General features: G+C 39.5%; 1 protein-coding gene across 1 annotated transcript in view; it reads right to left on the bottom strand.

Moving 5' to 3' along the window:
* LOC117429105 (S-adenosyl-L-methionine-dependent tRNA 4-demethylwyosine synthase TYW1-like) overlaps positions 1 to 18794 on the bottom strand; it is a 54401-nt gene that overhangs the window by 9910 nt on the left and 25697 nt on the right. The window contains exons 10-14 of the mRNA XM_058998106.1: positions 18510 to 18628; positions 17172 to 17281; positions 13095 to 13272; positions 10805 to 10940; positions 2833 to 2943 (exon numbers count right to left, since the gene is read on the bottom strand). Of these exons, the coding sequence (XP_058854089.1) occupies positions 2833 to 2943; positions 10805 to 10940; positions 13095 to 13272; positions 17172 to 17281; positions 18510 to 18628 (654 nt within the window). The remainder of the gene's footprint in view (positions 1 to 2832; positions 2944 to 10804; positions 10941 to 13094; positions 13273 to 17171; positions 17282 to 18509; positions 18629 to 18794) is intronic.

The following is an 18794-nucleotide window of genomic DNA, read 5'->3' as shown; positions in this document are numbered from 1 at the left end:
GTTGAGTCTTCCTAAGTGAATTCATTTTTTAAAACCAAAATCAGGTTCCCTCGTCGTCGGACACCATTTATTAGATTAAACTATACAAACACTAGCAGTCAGGATCTCTTTGGGTGTAAGTGGAAATAGTTTTTTGGTTTCCTGAAGAACAGACTTTTAAGGAAAGCTATTGCTTGTGTTGAACAGTAAAATAAACTCTTCAAGTTAAGATGCAACACATTTAAGGTAACCCAAAATGCTTAATAGCAAACTGTATTAAGTCACAACTCAATCTGCAAATTTGGAATGAGGGAAAACTACGTCCAATCTATTTGGCTGCACACCAACACCTGAACACAGCCCCCAATGTGTCAGTACAGTAAAGATGTGTTTTAAGCATCTACGTGTAAACCCTTATTACACCTAGTAGAGAGTTAGGCTTCTTGTGTGTCATTCTTGAATGACATTCAAATAAAAGGATAGCCTTCTCATTCCAATACTCACGATTCAGTACTGCCATGCATGTCAATAGCGACATGTCACAACCTCTGTAACAACTGATGAATGTAATTGCAACAACAAGAAAAGCAGTCTATTCAACAGTTCTGAACTGGAACTTTACGCCTACCTTGTGTTAAAAAAATAAATAAAAAACCCTTGCTGACAGCTTCAGTGACATGGGTACTACTCTTTAAACTGCTTCACAATGAGAATTAACAGCAGTGAGAGATCTGTGCGTCACAGGCTTAATATTAGATCTATATTGTATAAACAGGCCTTACAACATAATACCCTAAACTGGGGAATAATATTTACTTGCTAAATTAACTCAAAAATGTTGGAAGAAATTCAAACAAAGGCTGAACATCCCCACTGCATCTTCAGACGTTTATTACATCTCTCTGATCCGATAGCTGATCTCTCGTTTTTATCTCACCGACTGCAAAGGCATTTACGCCTGCAATAAATTCATAACCAACCACAGCGCACACACCTGGAGGGTACTCAATCTCTCTATTAGAAATCAAAGACAGATAAACATTTGTATGACATCCAAAAGGGTCTATATATTAAAAAGTTTCTGTCGAAACAGTGGAATCTTCGATTGAATCAGTGTGACAGAGAGCGAATGAATCCGAGTCAACAGTCTCCCTCCCGACCTGTGAGGGCACGGTATAACAGAACAGTGTGCCCCGGACTGGGTTTGACAGTTCATTCCAGGGTCAGTCGGAAGTCAGCCATCCAAAAAGGGGGTGAAGCCACAATACTAGAAGTCAGCGCCTTACTGCGGTGTGTCTGTCACAGATTGGAGGAGACATGATTGCACTCGCTACCAAAGGGGGTGTGACTGAAGGTATATCAGCGGATGTAGTCGAGCGATCTGTTCCTTGTGTTATGGTTATGCAAAGACATACGAGGAAAAACTTGTGTACTAACCGTGAGAGTTTTGTTTGCTTTGTCCTGTTGCGCATGTGTCATTGTTAGATGGCTAAACTATCCAGGAGCCGTTGCTAAGGGGCCAGTTTCCAAACCTGGGCTTCATATCCCTCCTGTGCACATTCCCTGTATCTCACCACCTACACTAAGAGCACTTACTGTGGACGTGTGACCGTGTTGTGTGTGTATTATATACCGTGTCGTATTATTTCGGGACTGAACCCATTGTTTTGCACGGAGCGATACACATTGCTGTGTAGAGCCCATGCTTATTATTTAAGGGATCTCGGCACGCAACCCAGCCAAATAAAGAGCTGTTTTACCGTGAACTGTCTTATGTCTGTTTATCCTGAGCGCCATATCACCACTGCACCTGCACACTACAAACCACTTTGCTACAATCAGGCTTTTTAAAAATGCTACTAAAATTAAATAACCCCATGCGAGTCTATCATAAGAAGAAACTTACTGTGAATTTTGTTAAGTTCGCATAAATGATTTGAAAAGACTAATATTTTCAAGTCTGTTTTTTTTTTTTGTTTTAATGCTTTCCCCACTAGCATAAAACTGCCAATCAATAAGATCTGCAAAGAAAAAAAAAGAGCGTGCTATTTTGGGTTTTTGTAAACCGTGTACCCCTTCGTGGCATCTGAAATTATTTGAACTACTGAGCTATTCATTTGATCGGTTTAAAATGAACACCACAATCTTGAGCATTACCAATACCTGTGTTGATCAGGTGCATTCTCTGTTTGTATTTTACTGAAGTCTGTAAATATTTCCTTTTTATTTTTCAATATCAAGAGCAATACTGAAGTTTAGGTGTGTATGATTGAAAGCCACTGGAAAGTGATTTGAAGTGTGAGCAACATTGACCGGTTTTTAATATGAAGTGGAGGTGCACAGGCAACCTGTGACGGGGTGCCAGCCTGCGTGAGCACATTGCAGGAACTATGCGCGGAATACAAGCCAAAACCACAGCCGCCCGCTGGAGAGAAACAATATTGGAATAGCAAACGGTAAATAATAGCAAAGTCGATGTTCTGCAGTGGTGGCAGATTACGTCATGAAAAGCCCAGCTTCTCTCCCAGAAAATGTGACATAGAAAGAGAGAGAGACAGACATCTAGGTAAACATTTCATAATAATTGGAACTTTTGTGGAATACGTATCATGTGATTCAAAGTAGACGACTCACTGTGACATATCACATGATCAACTATGCACTATAAAATGTCTAGAATGGTTAGTTGCTGGTTTGTTGGCTGTAAAATGGGCAATTCTTCCATTAGTACATAAATACAGGAGATGAGCTGCACAGGACTGTGCCACCTGCGATCGGTTTGATATTTCATGAGGAACAGCCCACATTGTTGTATAAGATAAATGCTCATTGTGAACGGCAATAAAGACCTACCTTAACCTCTATGAAATCCGGTCTGCCAAGAGTTACTAGTTCCGAGTAGGCTCTCAGCTCATCAACATTCCAGGCCTTAACCAGAGTCAGTCTGTACACGGTGCGCTGTTGCTGAAATAAATAAAACATCTGATTACAACAATACAACTCAAACATTTAATTTATTTGTGTACGTTTTGCAGTGGTCTTACATTTACAGAGTAATTTCCCAGGTTGAAGAATGGCTCAGAATAAAAACAAAAATAAATGTTTTAAACAGTAGATTTCAGGAGACCAATAAAGAAATAACAGTGATAACCAAATGTATCACCTGTGTGATCTAAGGTTTTGTCTGTGGGTAATCTCGACTGCTGCTCACATGAGAAATCTCATCATTACTCAGTGCTTTCCAATAAATAACTGTTGTACCTTCCACTTAGGAGGCAGAACACCCATATCTGAAGCTGTCCCTTCTCATTAGGCATGTGCTATAGACTTTCTGTATTTAAAACGCACACGTCTCACAGCTCTAGTCGTTTTCTATCAACATCCAACCAGTCTCTGCGTTCAGTCACTGACTGCTATTCCCTGCAGTCTGTCAAACAGCAGATCCCTCGGACACCCACAGGGCATACAGCCTTTCTACTGTGATTCATATCTCAGTAAACTAAAAGGGGGAAAAAAAATGAAATTTTCTTTAATAAACTAAACTGCAATGACTGGACTTACTTCGAGCTACTAATAAATATAGCAAAAATGAACAACACACCACTTTAAAAAGGAATTCTTTAAAGTTTCATTTTTAAATCTCTCTACTGTCTAAAATGATGAAAAGGGACAACACAGTGGTCAAAACTGATATTTCACCCAACCACCATCACTCGGGGCTCAAGACCCCTGCCCTGCACCATTAAAGGAATTCCCATCCATTTGCTGCTCCCATCATCTTGAGTCAGGGACAGCAGTCAGTAAAACCTTGCTAGCTACACGTCTGTAATGCTTTGCTGCATTCGGGGTATACAACTCAAGAAGGGGCCGTGCAGTGGAATGGACAGCTTCTCCCCAGATACACTGATAACGGACGCGCTTCCTCCCTCGATGGAATACTCAGTTCCACCAGGCATTTATTTGTATAACAAGCATGTTCCAAGCACCAGAAAAAAAAATAAATAAATCAAACCTCTCAGCTGGAGCATCTAATTTTTAGGTGAGGTCCTGAGTCCCAGGTAGCTAAACGAAGATGAACCCCTAGTCGCATCAATCAGCAGAAGCTGTGTGCAAAGCACAAACATAATCAAATTCCTTCCAAAACAAACACATTAAAACATGAACACACAGCAGCTGTGCAGTGCATCTATGCTATTATGGCAAGTGCATTTTGGCATTTAGCAGGAAATGGAAGGTGAAGATTTCTGCTGAGATTCTGGCCGTCAGTGGTGATGAAGCAATCCCTGGAGGAAACTGTGCAACAGAAATGAGGCAACGAAGGGTCAGTATTTCTGTACGTTCCGTCCACTGGATACAGCCCACTGAGAACAAAGTACTGTCTGATCATGTCTGAGTACCTTCTCAGGACACAAGACTGATGCAGTAGTGTGATGACTTCTCACAAAACCAGAGACCGATCCATTTCTACAGGTATCTATTGTTGCATCCCAAAAACAATCACTTTGTTACAATGTTTTACTGAAGTTACAATTGAACTAGGTATACACAAAGACTAGACCGTGTGCATCATTTATACACACCTGCCATGTATGGCACAGATATGCCAAGTGAAAACAGGAAAATAAACCCTCATCCGTTCTGTGTTATACACTGCAAAACACAGCCTTAGAATGCGTAAGACAAATGACAAGACCGACGTAGCGGGAAGCACAAATCCATAGAGACTGATTTTAATCTAAAAGTGGCGCCCCATCAGGCTGACCTCCTGAGCGCTTTTTCAGAATGAAACCGGTGGAACAAATATACAGTTATCTCCCCCTCCCCCGTAGCTGAATGATTCATTGCCAGAATGCAAATGAAAAACAACTGCAGGCTTAAAAAAAAAAAAAAAGTCCTTGCAGGTGAAGAAGCGGAGAAAGGAAGATGAATTATTGGAACCGGGTCCTGCTGTGTCACAAGGCTATTGGAGCAGCCTCCCGCTAGTCTGCAGGAGAGCTGAGCCCGTGCACAGCGATTAGTTCAGGGAGCGGTGGGGAGAGAGGATTACTGAATGGAGAAGGGAATATGTTTGCTGGTTTTTAGGACTGCTACTGTTGTAGAGGCTCTCATTTCACTACAGGCTACAGCTGTGCAGTATGCGGTGTGAGGAGAAACAGGGTAAATGCCAGCGTGAAGGATATTTTCTGCAGGCAGTTGGTTAAGGTAGAGTTCTTCTAGATATTACTGTGGGGGGTGCAGACAGCGCTAGAGCAAAGATCACGGTTAAACCGAGCCATTTTTTAATTGCCTATTCCTGGCTTCTTGTTTTTGTTATTTGTTTAATAAAGCATTAAGCATGCAATTTGTTTTCTTGTAGATCTGGTTCCTAGGGCACATCACAGAGCCACATGAGTTCTAAACAACACTGAACACTTGCATTGGTGTAGAACAGCTTCTATATGCAATGTCCAACTAATGCCATGGTCATAGAGACTACAGGAATCATGGTAAACTAACTATTGTATTGCTTTTTGTTTGTTTATGGGGCCATAAATACAACCTACTTTACTAACCAACCTATTAAAAAAAGTTTTTGTTATAAAAATGGCCTGGTCAAAAGCTTCCTCAAATGTACGCATCATTATGCAGCATGCTGTCATTTGGTACTAGACTGGTACGATTTCCAGCTTTGACCTTTCAAAAGTGTGCTTCTGAAACAGAAACACGTTAACTGGACGGCCAGCAGGGATCAGGACCAGCGTTTTCCGGTTGCCGGGATAGATTCTTACAAGAGAGATTCTAGAGAGAGGTCAGGGGGCAAAAAAAATAAACTTAACAGACACACGAGTGACCCTGAACTCCGTTTACTGTGGCGTGATCTATAGATGTTTAAAAAAGTAACAAAATGTCCATTCAAAGTTTGATCAAATACAGGTAAGCCAAGATAAAGCCTTAAATCACAGGTACAAGTACGTAAATATGAGCTGCAATCTAGAATTGTCTACATCAAGTTCCCCCCCCCAAAGGAATCTAGGTAAAAATACTAACTATGAAATACACAGCTTTTGTTTTAGTAACTAATGAAATTCACCCCTAGACGTGTCTATCCGTAAAAACAGCCTGCAATGATTATTTTATGTACCATTAGGCAGGGAAAGTGAAGTGCAGGTGAGCAGAAATGTGGAAAGGTATGGAACACAAAAACAGAACGAGGAACCCGCCAGCGAGTACAGGAAGGAGGGCGGGACCGAGAGAATGAGCTGGGATGAGAAGGGAGAGCAGGAGAGCGATCGGATAAGGATGCCCGGCGCTGTCAACCCAGCAGGGTCCAGCTCTCCTCTGCAGGATCTAGGAAAGCAGGAACAATTAGCGGATGCATCCAGAGCGCACTTAATATGAAAAACGTCCCCCTGACTGATATAAGCGATTCCGATTTAACCTAAAACGCAATTGCACTTGTAATAAAAAAAATAAAAACAGACAGCTTTAAATACAGCAAGACCCCCAAGCGTCTAAAGACCATACACAACAACATATTGCATAGTGTGGTTTGAGATGGTATCTTATATCTTGGTTCACTTGAGTTTAATCACTGCAGAATCCAGCTGCAGTCAAGACAAAAATACACTTACCTCTGACCTTAATATGAAAGATTTTAACTGAGTCAAGGAAGAAGTGGGATACATCACTCTTCTGTGAACACAAGGTGCCTAAATGGATTACTATTCTCCTTGAAATAACTTTCCCCTAATCAGACAAGCTCTAGCAATTTGTTCTAGTCAGCTGTCATTCACTGATTTTCTCGAGGAGACTGTAAAGAAAATCACCCGGCCTTCCATACCCACTGATTACACATCACAAGGTGCTGACAGCACAGTCTGCCCTGGCAAGCAGCGTCTTATCTCTATATAACTGTGCCATCAATCAAACGTTCCGCACGCTTTCTCCGCATGGCTGAAAGTTTTAGAATGAGTGGACAAACACATCAAAGCTGCTTCAGGTAGCTGTCTTTTAAACATATTGTGTTACACTTTCAATCTCTTTAACCAGAATGCCATCACTTCAGCTTGCTTGGTGTTGGGTATCAATTAACAATTGATATTTTCTGTATATATATTTTCTTCCTATATCTGTGTATTTTTTTTATGTAAAATAAATTGTGTAAGACACTGAATTACAAAAAAAAAAAGTCTGTAAAATCTGAGAATTTCCGGCAAAAGGAATGTACAGTTCAGATTCTGCCGCTTGATATTTCAGGGCAAGATAAAACTGAAGAGCAAACCAGTTTGGATGGGAAACCAAAATATTTCATTCAAACCAAACACTTTCTTACTTTACCTTGAAAGACGATCTTAGGCCATTCACACTATAGAATTAGCTAATTTTGCTTCATAAAGTCGAATGAAACCTGCTGAATAATGTTACGTTAACACATTGAATTACACACCGCTTTGTAGTTTTCCATACACTTACCGAAAAACTGACAAACTGAAAAATGTGACATTTCTAAATCTAAAGTTAAACTCTGTACTACTATTATGGCTTTCGGTAAACTTTTGCAATCTCTTTTTGTAGTTTCTTTGATTACATGATGTTAAATAAAAGATCTAAATTCTGTTCATATAGTTTATTTTTTTATGAGGTCAGTTCTAAAATTCTAGGTGACGCAAAACTTTTGGCCATAGCTGTATATTGCTTCATAGCGGCAGACAGATTCTTTTGCGTTTTGCTAGGCACTGACAATGGTATTAGGATTTTAAAAAAATATTTCTCTGTATATGCATGCTCAAGAAGGGACCAATATACGTTTCAGACTTTGGATTTTGTCTGATTTTATTGAACAGCTAGAAGAATATCTAAATTATGAATAGACAGTGCTCTCTGTGGAGCGAGAGGAATGCAAATCGCCTGTGGCAGTATCCTCTGTTGGGTCCTCTCACAGCTTCAGAATTCATCCATTTTTTTTTCATTGTCGTGTGAAGCAGATATCAAAAGGTCTTCGGGCTGTCAGGCCATTTGAATGACCTCAGTTTTATTTTTTTATTAAGCATCTGACAGACCTCGGGCTGTGCAGAGATTGATGAACACAGGTTGATTTGCGAGCGTGAAAATCAGTTATTGTGAGCCAAGAAATGCAATAATAAAACACGGTGCCCATTTGGTCTAGACAGCAAGCAATACAGTGGCTGTTCCTTCAATTTGTTTTGTTGTAATGGAGGCATGCACTGTGGATGCAAAAATGACTTAGAACAGGGCTAACTAAGATGCAGTGCATAGCAGACATTACTGTGAGCTTCATTAGACTTGGTACTCTGCAGAGGTAGGGCAGCAGTGTGGAGTAGTGGTTAGGGCTTTGGACTCTTGACCGGAGGGTCGTGGGTTCAATCCCCCTGGTGGGGGACGTTGCTGCTGTACCTTTGAGTAAGGATACTTTACCTAGATTTCCCCAATAAAAACCCAACTGTATAAATGGGTAATTGTATGTAAAAATAATGTGTAAAAAATAATGTAATTGTATGTAAAAATAATGTGATATCTTGTAACAATTGTAAGTCGCCCTGGATAAGGGCGTCTGTTAAGAAATAAATAATAATAAATAGATTGCCACCCAATTGTAGCAGGTTTAAAACAGTCCCTCAACTGCAACACATTTAATAAGTCAATTGATCAACAGCAAGATAAAAAATAAAAACGCAAACCGTTAACACTGCGACAAAGGGTTAAACTAGGCATACCTTTACAGGCTGAGCCTTGGATCCCCTTGATGATGCATTCTAACCACCAATTTACTAGGGCTGTTATTCCCTGAAATGAATTTGAAACAGGCACTAATACTAACAGTAGCCCCTTTTGGGGTTGTGACACCACACTGCATCAGCGCAAATTAGGAAAGATGGCTTTTGGTGGTGGTTTGATCCTTTCTAATCATTGTTAAAGACTCTTTGGATATCTTGGCTTTCCCCAACTATGGCTATTTGCTTTTAAGTTCTAAATAAAAATAAAATGAAACTTATGAATGATCAGCGTTTGCACAGCAGTGCCCATTGTGACGCTGAGACAGATGATCTAATGAAACATAATTACCAATAGTTACTGCTCTGCTTCATTCCTCTCCACAATCATTCTTCAACATCTTGTAAATCACAATTTCTTTCGCCATCTGCTTTGATTAGCAGAGCGTAAACTCCAGAGATTCATGAGAAAATAACCTCTGTTCGCTTGGCAGAAACAGGTGAAAATCGTACCCAAAAAGCCACAAATAATATTTCTAATGGCGAATGGCAATGCAGACACTGCATTTCTGGATGAACCCTGCGGTGTCAGATGATGCTATTTGCACCATCTTATGAAAAGCAACATAAAAACGAATCCAAAGCAGAACCTCACTGTTGAATATCCAGTCGATTATGGGGCTTCAAGCCTGTTAGTGAAATTCTTTCAAAGGTGGCAGTATTTCAGTGAATAATTAAATCGATAGATGTCTGTTTAAACAAGGTGAGACCAGCACCTAATGTCACAGATACATATTACTATACATATTACTATGCACACTTATACACTTTAGACGTTTGTCTTCTTCTCAGGAAGAGGGAGAACATTACAAATGTATTTAATCCTGTCTCCCCGAACAAGTATTACTGTATGGTAAAAAGCTTCAGCTAAGTGGCCTTAAAATATAGAATTCACTGTATTTATTTTAGGAAGTCATTTAAATAAGTCAGTAAATAGTAGCTGGATTAATACAGGACTACGAGTGGTGGTATTGAGATTCACCACTGTTTAAATCATTAAAATAGACCCTGATGCTTGTTTCCCGATTTCATAAATAGCATCCATCGAGACTGCTAACGCTGATTTTTATATCAATGACAACTGGGTTAAAGTTATTTACTGATGCCAGTTAGGAAAACTGCAAAAGCATCTCTGAAGGCCAGATTAAATGATGCACCGATTGATGATTTATTGGCTGGTTCTGGGATGAACTTGTTCTTAAGAATCAGCCATACAGCGATGGGCCGAATCGCCTCCTCTCGTTCCTATGAAAGGTAGTATTTAATCTACATTGCCTTTTTTGTGACTCTGAAGGTGCAGACTTCAAGGGTGATCCTGGCCCCTTTCCTCTGAATTCATGACAGTGAGGAATGCCCCTTTGAAATCACATTTTCTAATCACAGTAGGTAACTCAATAAACAGCTAAACTCCAGAAATAAATCAGGATGCGGGCAGCTGGGAAATAAGATCAAGTGAAGAAGAGAGGTCATGGTCACCTGAATACTTGGTATTAAAGTGCATTGAATCATAAACTGGGGCAGCACCATATTCTGAGGACATACCCTTTATTTACAGACACATTGGTTAAGACATACTGAAGGCAAAAAGCATATTATAAAAAGGAACTCCTGGCCTTTAACATGGGTGACTGAGCAGTCCATGGAGACTGGCCCGTTGTAGAAACCACAGGCACCTAATGGAACAGGGGAACGTTTTTCAAGATAAGACAATGCTGGCTGCCATTAGGCATCCAGAAACATTTCACTACAAAGTGCCAATGGCGATGGCTGCTTTACTGATACTGACCCATGCGAAGCTGGGGTGACTGCCGCAGATCAGTCCAAAAATTCGGTTTCTCCTTACTTTTAAAATCAATGCTTGCATATACATCTTTCAGCCACTGGACTGCATTGCTAGCTAAGCTTAAAGCCCATTACAAGAACATATAATGTGAAAGGTGTTAATGATTATAGCAGATGTGGAAATCAAGAACAGGCACAGGTAATCCACATTACTGTGTATGCCGTGGAAATACATATCTGTATCTAGCTTCTGAAACAGTAAGCTACCATACCTTGTCCCCCAAGGCTTTCAAACTGTCCAGAAAGCGCTGCCAAAAATCCTTGAAGAGCGGCCGGTCAATTTTCTTCAGGCTGTCTTTGGTGCTGGCATCCACGCTGACATATAGCTGTGTTACAGGCTCAAGGGTCCTGCGGGGAGGTCAGAGGGGGAGATTTATTACTGGGCTTGCTGTAATTCCAGCCACATTCATTTGCACCTTGGAATCTGCCTCCTTCCAAAGCACCAGGCATTTTAACATGTAAAAATCAGTAAACTAAAGGGGATTGCTATCAACCCACCTTAATCCAGCAAACACCAGTGCACTTCAGAGACAGCATTTCAATTCAAATCTCTGGCCCCTTCCATCCCCAGTTATCTATTTATATCTCATTATAAATCATGTCCAACACACATTCACTGAACATTTCTACCTAATTACTATCCATTCTCTCCAACACATCTTATTTTAAAAGATACATTAAGATATTACCACATCCCTTTCCTTTTTCTAATTAAATCACTTGTTTATCACAGATACTCTGTATGGACCAAGTCAGCTCTCTGGGTATCTGCTTACCTATCTTAGAAACGCAATGAACTCTGATCAAATTTAAGTACAATAAATAAATAAATAAATACCGGTCATCCAATATTTTTCCAACTCCAGACACAATACAATCTTACTAGGGCGCTCATCTCTTGACAGTTGCTCCTAACATTGCCATCACTCGCTGTCTTTTCTTAAACCAACAGCCACTTAAGAGTTTGAGATTTAACCAACAAACCAAAATTCAAGAGATATTTGTCAAGGTGTCGAACAACTTCCCAAAAAAACGTCAAAAAAAGACAAGGCAGTGACATAAAAATGCAGGGAGGTTACAATATTAATTGTTATAACTGTGATATCCAATCTGCTGCAAACATATTATGCTTTAATAGGGGGGTGCAGATTAAGATTAATCCATTAGTGAAAAAAAGGAACCAAGCATACTGTATTGAAATTGCTGACTATGATCCAGATGGGATAAAAAAATATATATTATTGTTGGTCTATTGTTAAAGTTCAACACTGAAGACAAATGTACAGCATTAAGCAAAAAGCATGCATATGCTGGAAATGCGTTAAACTAATTGGAAATCCAACAGAAGAAACACTGCCACACAGCCACTGACTTTCCTCAGGTGAAATTAACAGTGTGTAGAGAATCTGCAATACAAATTTGACTGTTTAGGATTATTAACACTGTAAGATAACTGGACACATTAACAGCAGTTAAAAAGCTCGCTAATAACTTTTGAAACACAGAAACTTGCTGTTCATAAACAAGTTCCTTATTTGTTTTTGCTGCCCTCGCTGTTGAGATTTCTGTGCCCCAGTATTAACAGGACACAAGACTATCTCTGGCTACACACTGGCAAAGGGCCAGCTCGTAATCATTCCACAGCCGATACCTGTCTCTAGTAAAGGGAGCTGTTACAACACGATGGGCTTTATGAAAAGACAAAGCGACAGATCGAATAATTTTTTACTACAGCTTTTTGATCAGCTGCTTACAGCTAAATTGGTGTCAGAGAATTGAGAAGATTAACATCAAGATCAATGTTCTTAATGTGTTACAAGCCACTTCCAGGAAAATCTACTGCACCTCTCCCTTTCTTTATTTTCCTTTAAAGGGCAACAAGTTCAAAGTTTGTTTTAACATCCTGAAATGCATTTGTTTGAGCGCAGTTTAAACATGTGCCACCCAATTGCTCACAGTTCAAGCTTTAAAAGCAGGGATAGAAAGAAGACTCCTATTCCATAGCAGTTTCACCCATTTCAGGTTTTGCTACGAGCTTGATTAGCCACAGTGTATAGGTAACAAGCTCATGTGCGTCTTATTATAACCAGGAATGGATCAAACCACTATGCAATGGGAGTCTTATTTTCCAACCCGGTTAAAGTCTAGTAACACATAGTAAAAACATAGGAAAGCATGGGAAAGTATTGTTAATAGCATAAGCATGGGGAAACCACTGGAAACTTTATCATGCAAAGTTATCACTGTAAACTCTAAGGGAAGTCATTCACAATATCTCCAAGTATTTGGCTGTACATGTTTCAGACACACTGCAGTTTAATAACGCACATAGAAATGAATGTAGGTTTATTAAATATTAAACAGAATTCAATCTAAATAGATGATACGCACTGCAGGTACATCATTATCAGGCTCTCTGTACAGTATATTGTCTTGCTATTATTCTGCACAGCTCACAAAGCAATATTGCAGCACCGGCTGCTTGTGAAACACTTCCCCTACCTGATTTCCTCGGGGAACTGCGCGTTGGTCACCAGGAAGCTGGAGATTTTGTGGTGGTGTAGAAGCCTGAGGAATCGATTGATCTCTGGGTACATGATGGGCTCTCCTACCAGGGACAGCGCACAGTGTTTCACAGCCATTCCTTCCTCGTATCGGTCTGCCTTTACACCAGGAACCCCTTCCAAAATAAAGAGAAGCAAGCTTGTCAGCTTCATCGCCGACATGTTTAAAGCTTTGCCAAAATGTTTAACCGTTGTCAACAACATGCAGGTCAAATACAAGCATTAGCCTTAGTGACTACACAATAATAAAAGTGTAGAGCTGTGGCCAAATGTTTTGCATCACCCTATAGAATTATGGGCAGCAGTGTGGAGTAGTGGTTAGGGCTCTGGACTCTTGACCGGAGGGTTGTGGGTTCAAGCCCCAGTGGGGGACACTGCTGTTGTACCCTTGAGCAAGGTACTTTACCTAGATTGCTCCAGTAAAAACCCAACTGTATAAATGGGTAATTGTATGTAAAAATAATGTGATATCTGTATAATGTGAAATCTTGTAACAATTGTAAGTCGCCCTGGATAAGGGCGTCTGCTAAGAAATAAATAATAATAATAAATAATAATAATAGAATTAACTAATTTTGCTCCATAAAGTACTTAATTACTGTGCATAACACTGTGTGCTTTGTAGTTTTCCCACATAACGGTGGCCTTTTGCGATATCATTTTGTAGTTTCTTTGATTACATGATGTTAAATGAAAGATCTAAATTATGTTCATAGGTATTTTTTTTCCTCCTAAAATTCTAGGTGTTGCAAAACGTTTGGTCATAGCTGTATAGCGTAAGCCTATTTATTCCATAACCAATATTTCTTCATAGTCTTTTTCACATATGTCCACAAATAAATGTTGGAGTTTTCTTTTGTTGAGCGCAGCAAATAATGCCCTTTAAAATCGTCTAGTTTAATCATGTTTACAAAAGTGGAATGGGATAATGTCAGTCTAAATTAAGTCTGAACTCCAGTCACTGAGCAATCCAGGTCTGTAATTAATTGCTAGAAAATTTGCGAGAGGTGGAGCACAAAAATAATTAATATCTGCATTGCCAATGGGCTCTTTACCATTGAAGAGTGCTATCTGTTTGTGTGACTGAATCATCAGCCCTTTACCCCTGCATGCCTCTATTTTATACATTCAGTACCTCCCCCAGCATCAGTCTATTCCAGAACATGCACGTCAATTGATTTAAAAAGCGTTTTATTCAAATAGAAATTGACCTGAACAAAACCGGGGTGTGAAACGCAGGGTGTTCTCCGGTTTGATGACATATTGTTGTGGTTGGAATTACAGACAAAGGTGTTGATTGAAATGGAAAGTATAGAGGGCCTGATCTCATCACTGGATATCTCTACCATCATTATGAGCAGGGTCGCTAATGTTCCACAATGAAACCAATAAAACCCATGCTTTTCTGGGATTGAAATACAACGTTGAAATTGAGTTTCCACAGCCACAAATAATACAAACTCAAATAAAAAGCTAGCTTCAAAAGGGATGATTATGAGCCTGCTGCAAATCGTTTACAAAACTCAATTCTGGATTTCACTCTTCTGAACCGTAATGAAATAAATATTGAATTATGACCGCTGGAAATACAATTAGGTTGTCATTGATGTAACAGATGCAAGACCTTGCGATCGAACTAAATTACCAAAAACAATCTTTAAATCTCATTATCCTTCACCAGAAGCAAGTAGGGTGATTTCTTTCCAACCCCAGGTGTGCCTTTAATGAAATGAAGTCTCATATATGCATAGTAATCTATATTTTCTTTGAACTGGAGAACATACGGATTTCAATAAGTTATACTGGCCCCACATGCAGGTCAAACACAAAAGCTGCTCAAATTGCATTTACTATTAAACAATTTGTATCGTCCCCACTGCTTGGGGCCAAATTTCCACAGCTAGAACAGACACACCACTGCTGTACTTTTTGCCTGTCCAATGAATAATCGGCACAAACCGATTATTCTGATAGGCTCACCACAGGTGAGGGTCACTGCTGTTGGACTAATTTACCATTCCAAGTGATACAAGTATAGAAACAGCTGTTTGGGTTTGTGTGGATTGTTGTTCTCCAGTCTAAGAAAAACAGCAATAATCAGAAATCCAAGCAGATGTTTATTTACTTTGAATGGTAAATCAGCCCAGTCAACAACAATGACCCTCACCTGGTTGTCAGCACCTGGATTTCAGGGGAGAGCGCAACCCCAATAATCAAATCATTATTTCAGCACTACTTGACACTGCAGTAAAACTTACAAAGAAACAATGGGCTGGTTTTACAGACCCCAATCAGCACTAATCCGAGACTACCTTATGACCCCTTAGGTTGACAAACCATTGTCTGGTGCCTTGTTCAGTGTACAGAACCACTAGGTTCACCTGCAGAACTACACACTACCAAAGGCATCACAAGTTGAAATGTGTGTCTACTTGTCTTAGTTTTTTCTAAAGTTTGCCATGGTCTTTAGAAATACCCTCTGCCATTTTTCCAGTTTTTTTTTTTTCATGCACCGTTTGTTACCGCATTCAGGGAGACCAGATTAAATCGATCAATTGTTTGTTTTTTTTAAATTGATCAACGCCCACAGGTGTGATTAATCATCAAATCGATTAAAACCCCCTAAAATCAGCATTGTGGTTGTGCGTCACAAATAAATACAAAAATAAAAAAAAGCACAATACAACAGTTAACTGACGATCCTCTATGACCCTTGAAATCTCAGCAAACCATAATTATTCAGTCTGGCTTTGTGACAGGAAGAAAAAAAAAAAAAAAAAAGACTCAGTGCTGCAAACAGTGATGACCTTTAAATTTTCATTTGGTCCTCAAGGCTCTTAGCAGCCAGAAGTGACAATAACATAGTCGCTAAAAAGAAATTCCACTTACTGTATGAAAACCACTCCTCATAGGGAAACAATGGGTGCAGCATTTAAAGTGGTCAGTGGCAAAGCTCCATCTCCTCTGTCTAAGTAAACCCTGACTCCCTTGCTGTTGCTGCATTACCCATGTACTGCAGCAATTTCTTTAAAAACATAATTGCATTGCTTTGAAATGGTTCCTGAACTCACGGTGCTAAAAGGTAGCTTTTTTTATTTTTTATTAAAGAGTTCAGGTTTTGAATCAGAGCAGGGCCTGCTGTCAATACTTCATCTCTGAGCCGCTGTAGATATTATTACAAGCAGTGATAAAACTTTCCTGACAATAACTAGGCTTGTGCTATATAAAAGTTAGGAGTCACAGTATTATTCCCTTATTATTAACTTCTGAAATCGTTCCATTATCCCTTCTGGTACCCAGAGACTGTACCACTGATAATAGGAAATCACATTCATGTGAATTTTTTTCATGAAAACAAACTGCAGTCTAGGGACATGTTTAATGTATGTAATGGGAGCAGGTTACTGGGGCAGTGAACTACACAATGCCTTGATAAATGTATGGCTGTAAACCCTATCCTGGGTGTACCTGTCAGAAGCAGGGAGGAGAATTTTCTATCTTTTGCATTGGGGCTAAAAAAAACCAGCTTAGTTTATTGAAGCAATAGGTCTTGCCAGAGGAAAACAAATTAATTAATTCTGCTAAGCTATATTAATTAAAACCAACCTGGAGCGTGTAGCTCTGTGTTTTTGATCTGCTCTCATAGGATTTCAGTTCAGGCACTGAAACAGAGTCTCTCTTCTGGATTCTACCGATTTTTAAATTTTTTTTTTTTTTTTTAACCCAAATGCAGGGATCCGATTGGATTGAAAGCATTCCAAAATGACAGGGTAGCTCTTGACAACTGGACCACATATACAGCCTGTATCACCACACTACCATCTCCTATTTCGCTATCTGACTTACACATCCAAAAATGATAGTAGTGAATTAGTAAAAGGCTCTTATACGGTATAGCATCACTCACATTTAAATAGTATTTTGTATAATTTACTGTCAATACAGCCAAGTCGTTAACGAAGTGGATTTGTGAAGTAACGAAGGAGCACCAGGTGGTCGAACAGGGTCTGGTTACCTCTGAACTGCTTGATCATGTTCTGGTGGTTTTCAATGGCCTCCTGCAGGATCTTCTCAGGCTGGTCCATCTTCCAGCGCCACTCTGTACCCACTGGATTAGTGTGATGTCTAACAAAACAGAATACAGTGTTAGCTTGCCCATCTGAATTCAAAAAACGCATACAGGAATTACAAAACAGTGTTTGTAAGAATCTACTGTAAGAAAAGGTTAGTTTTAGCTTGCCATCCACATTAAGTTATTAATTTTTTTTTTTTTTTTTTTTTAACGTCACCCCAGCTAAAACATGTTTTTGCACGTACATTAAAAAGTCACGCTCATCAACACAAGGACAGCTTTTTGTTCTTAGTAAATCGATATAAATTATAGGATATCTGTTATTCTATATGGCATTCCCACTATGAACAACAATCGTGGATTCAATTGAAATTATATTATATATATAAAAAAAACTATCATATATAATTAAATATTTTTTTTATTACATTACCAGCTCCTCCAAGATACTGTCATTTTAAAAGAAAGTAATAAATAAAAAGGTCCATATACCCTGCTCCAAAATAAGTGCTGCTTAAAGATGCAGCACATTATTCTCCAAAATCCAATTTCCTCAAGGAGCCTGTTTTACAACTACAGTGTACTCCTAAACAGAAACAGTATAACTGAAGATTGTGACCTAATTTGCAAGAAACTGAGCCAATGTCCAAAAACGCCAACCTGGATGTTTGGAATGCATTAGTATGAAACAGGGCTAACCTATTCTGAGCAATAAAACTCAAAACACAACACTTACAGTAAATAGACAAGGTATGTAAACACACATGTCACCAAAAACAATGCTTCCTTGTCTGAAAGTTTCAGGAGGAGAAGTAGCCATCAACATTCAAATCAATCAAAAATGATTAAAATGTGCAGAACAAGCTTTCATCACAGTTGCATTTAGTGGTGGTCTATTTATGGACGCTTTGTCGGAGCTGATGAAGAAATGTTGAAAGACATCAAGGTTTTTCAGATCATCTCTGACATCTGTCAGCATGAACACTGATCATCCAGTGAGCTTTCCCTCCCATTCACAGGGGCACCCTGCCCTTGCAACGCCCCCTGCCTTGCAGTGCAAGACCAACCAGCGGAGCAATTAATCAGAACATATTGTTAAGATTTCTCAGTGCGTTAACAGGACAAGTTGGCACAGCTTACAGAACCATGCTCACTGAATAGGGAGCAGCGAGTTTACAGCATTGGACAAGTGTTTCTGAGGGTTCTGAAAATCTCCTGTATCAACAAAAATGTTAGCTATATAAAAACAAATGTTAAAAAGGCAACATGAGCAGTATGTACCTCCAACAGAATACACATTTGTTGGCACAAGCGAGACTAGGAGTTGTTTCCATGCAGCGGTGAGACTCGATCCCATAAAACGTGTGCTTGTAGCAGCCGCCCCTACCTCTCAGCATAGACTAAAGTGGGCAGAAAAAAAAAAATGTTACGAGGACTGCAAGTGCTGTAGCATGGAGAAATAAAAACACCATTACACGTTCTACTCCACTACCAACTGCCCCACCACATCAGGGATTTTCATTTCTAGACCCAAGTGAGAAAGATTTCTAGTAGCTGCTAAAATAT

Source organism: Acipenser ruthenus, chromosome 24 (genome assembly GCF_902713425.1).
Source record: "Acipenser ruthenus chromosome 24, fAciRut3.2 maternal haplotype, whole genome shotgun sequence".
NCBI lineage: Eukaryota > Metazoa > Chordata > Actinopteri > Acipenseriformes > Acipenseridae > Acipenser > Acipenser ruthenus.
Note: the sequence above shows the minus strand (reverse complement) of the source record. Positions and strands in the feature narration are given on the sequence as shown.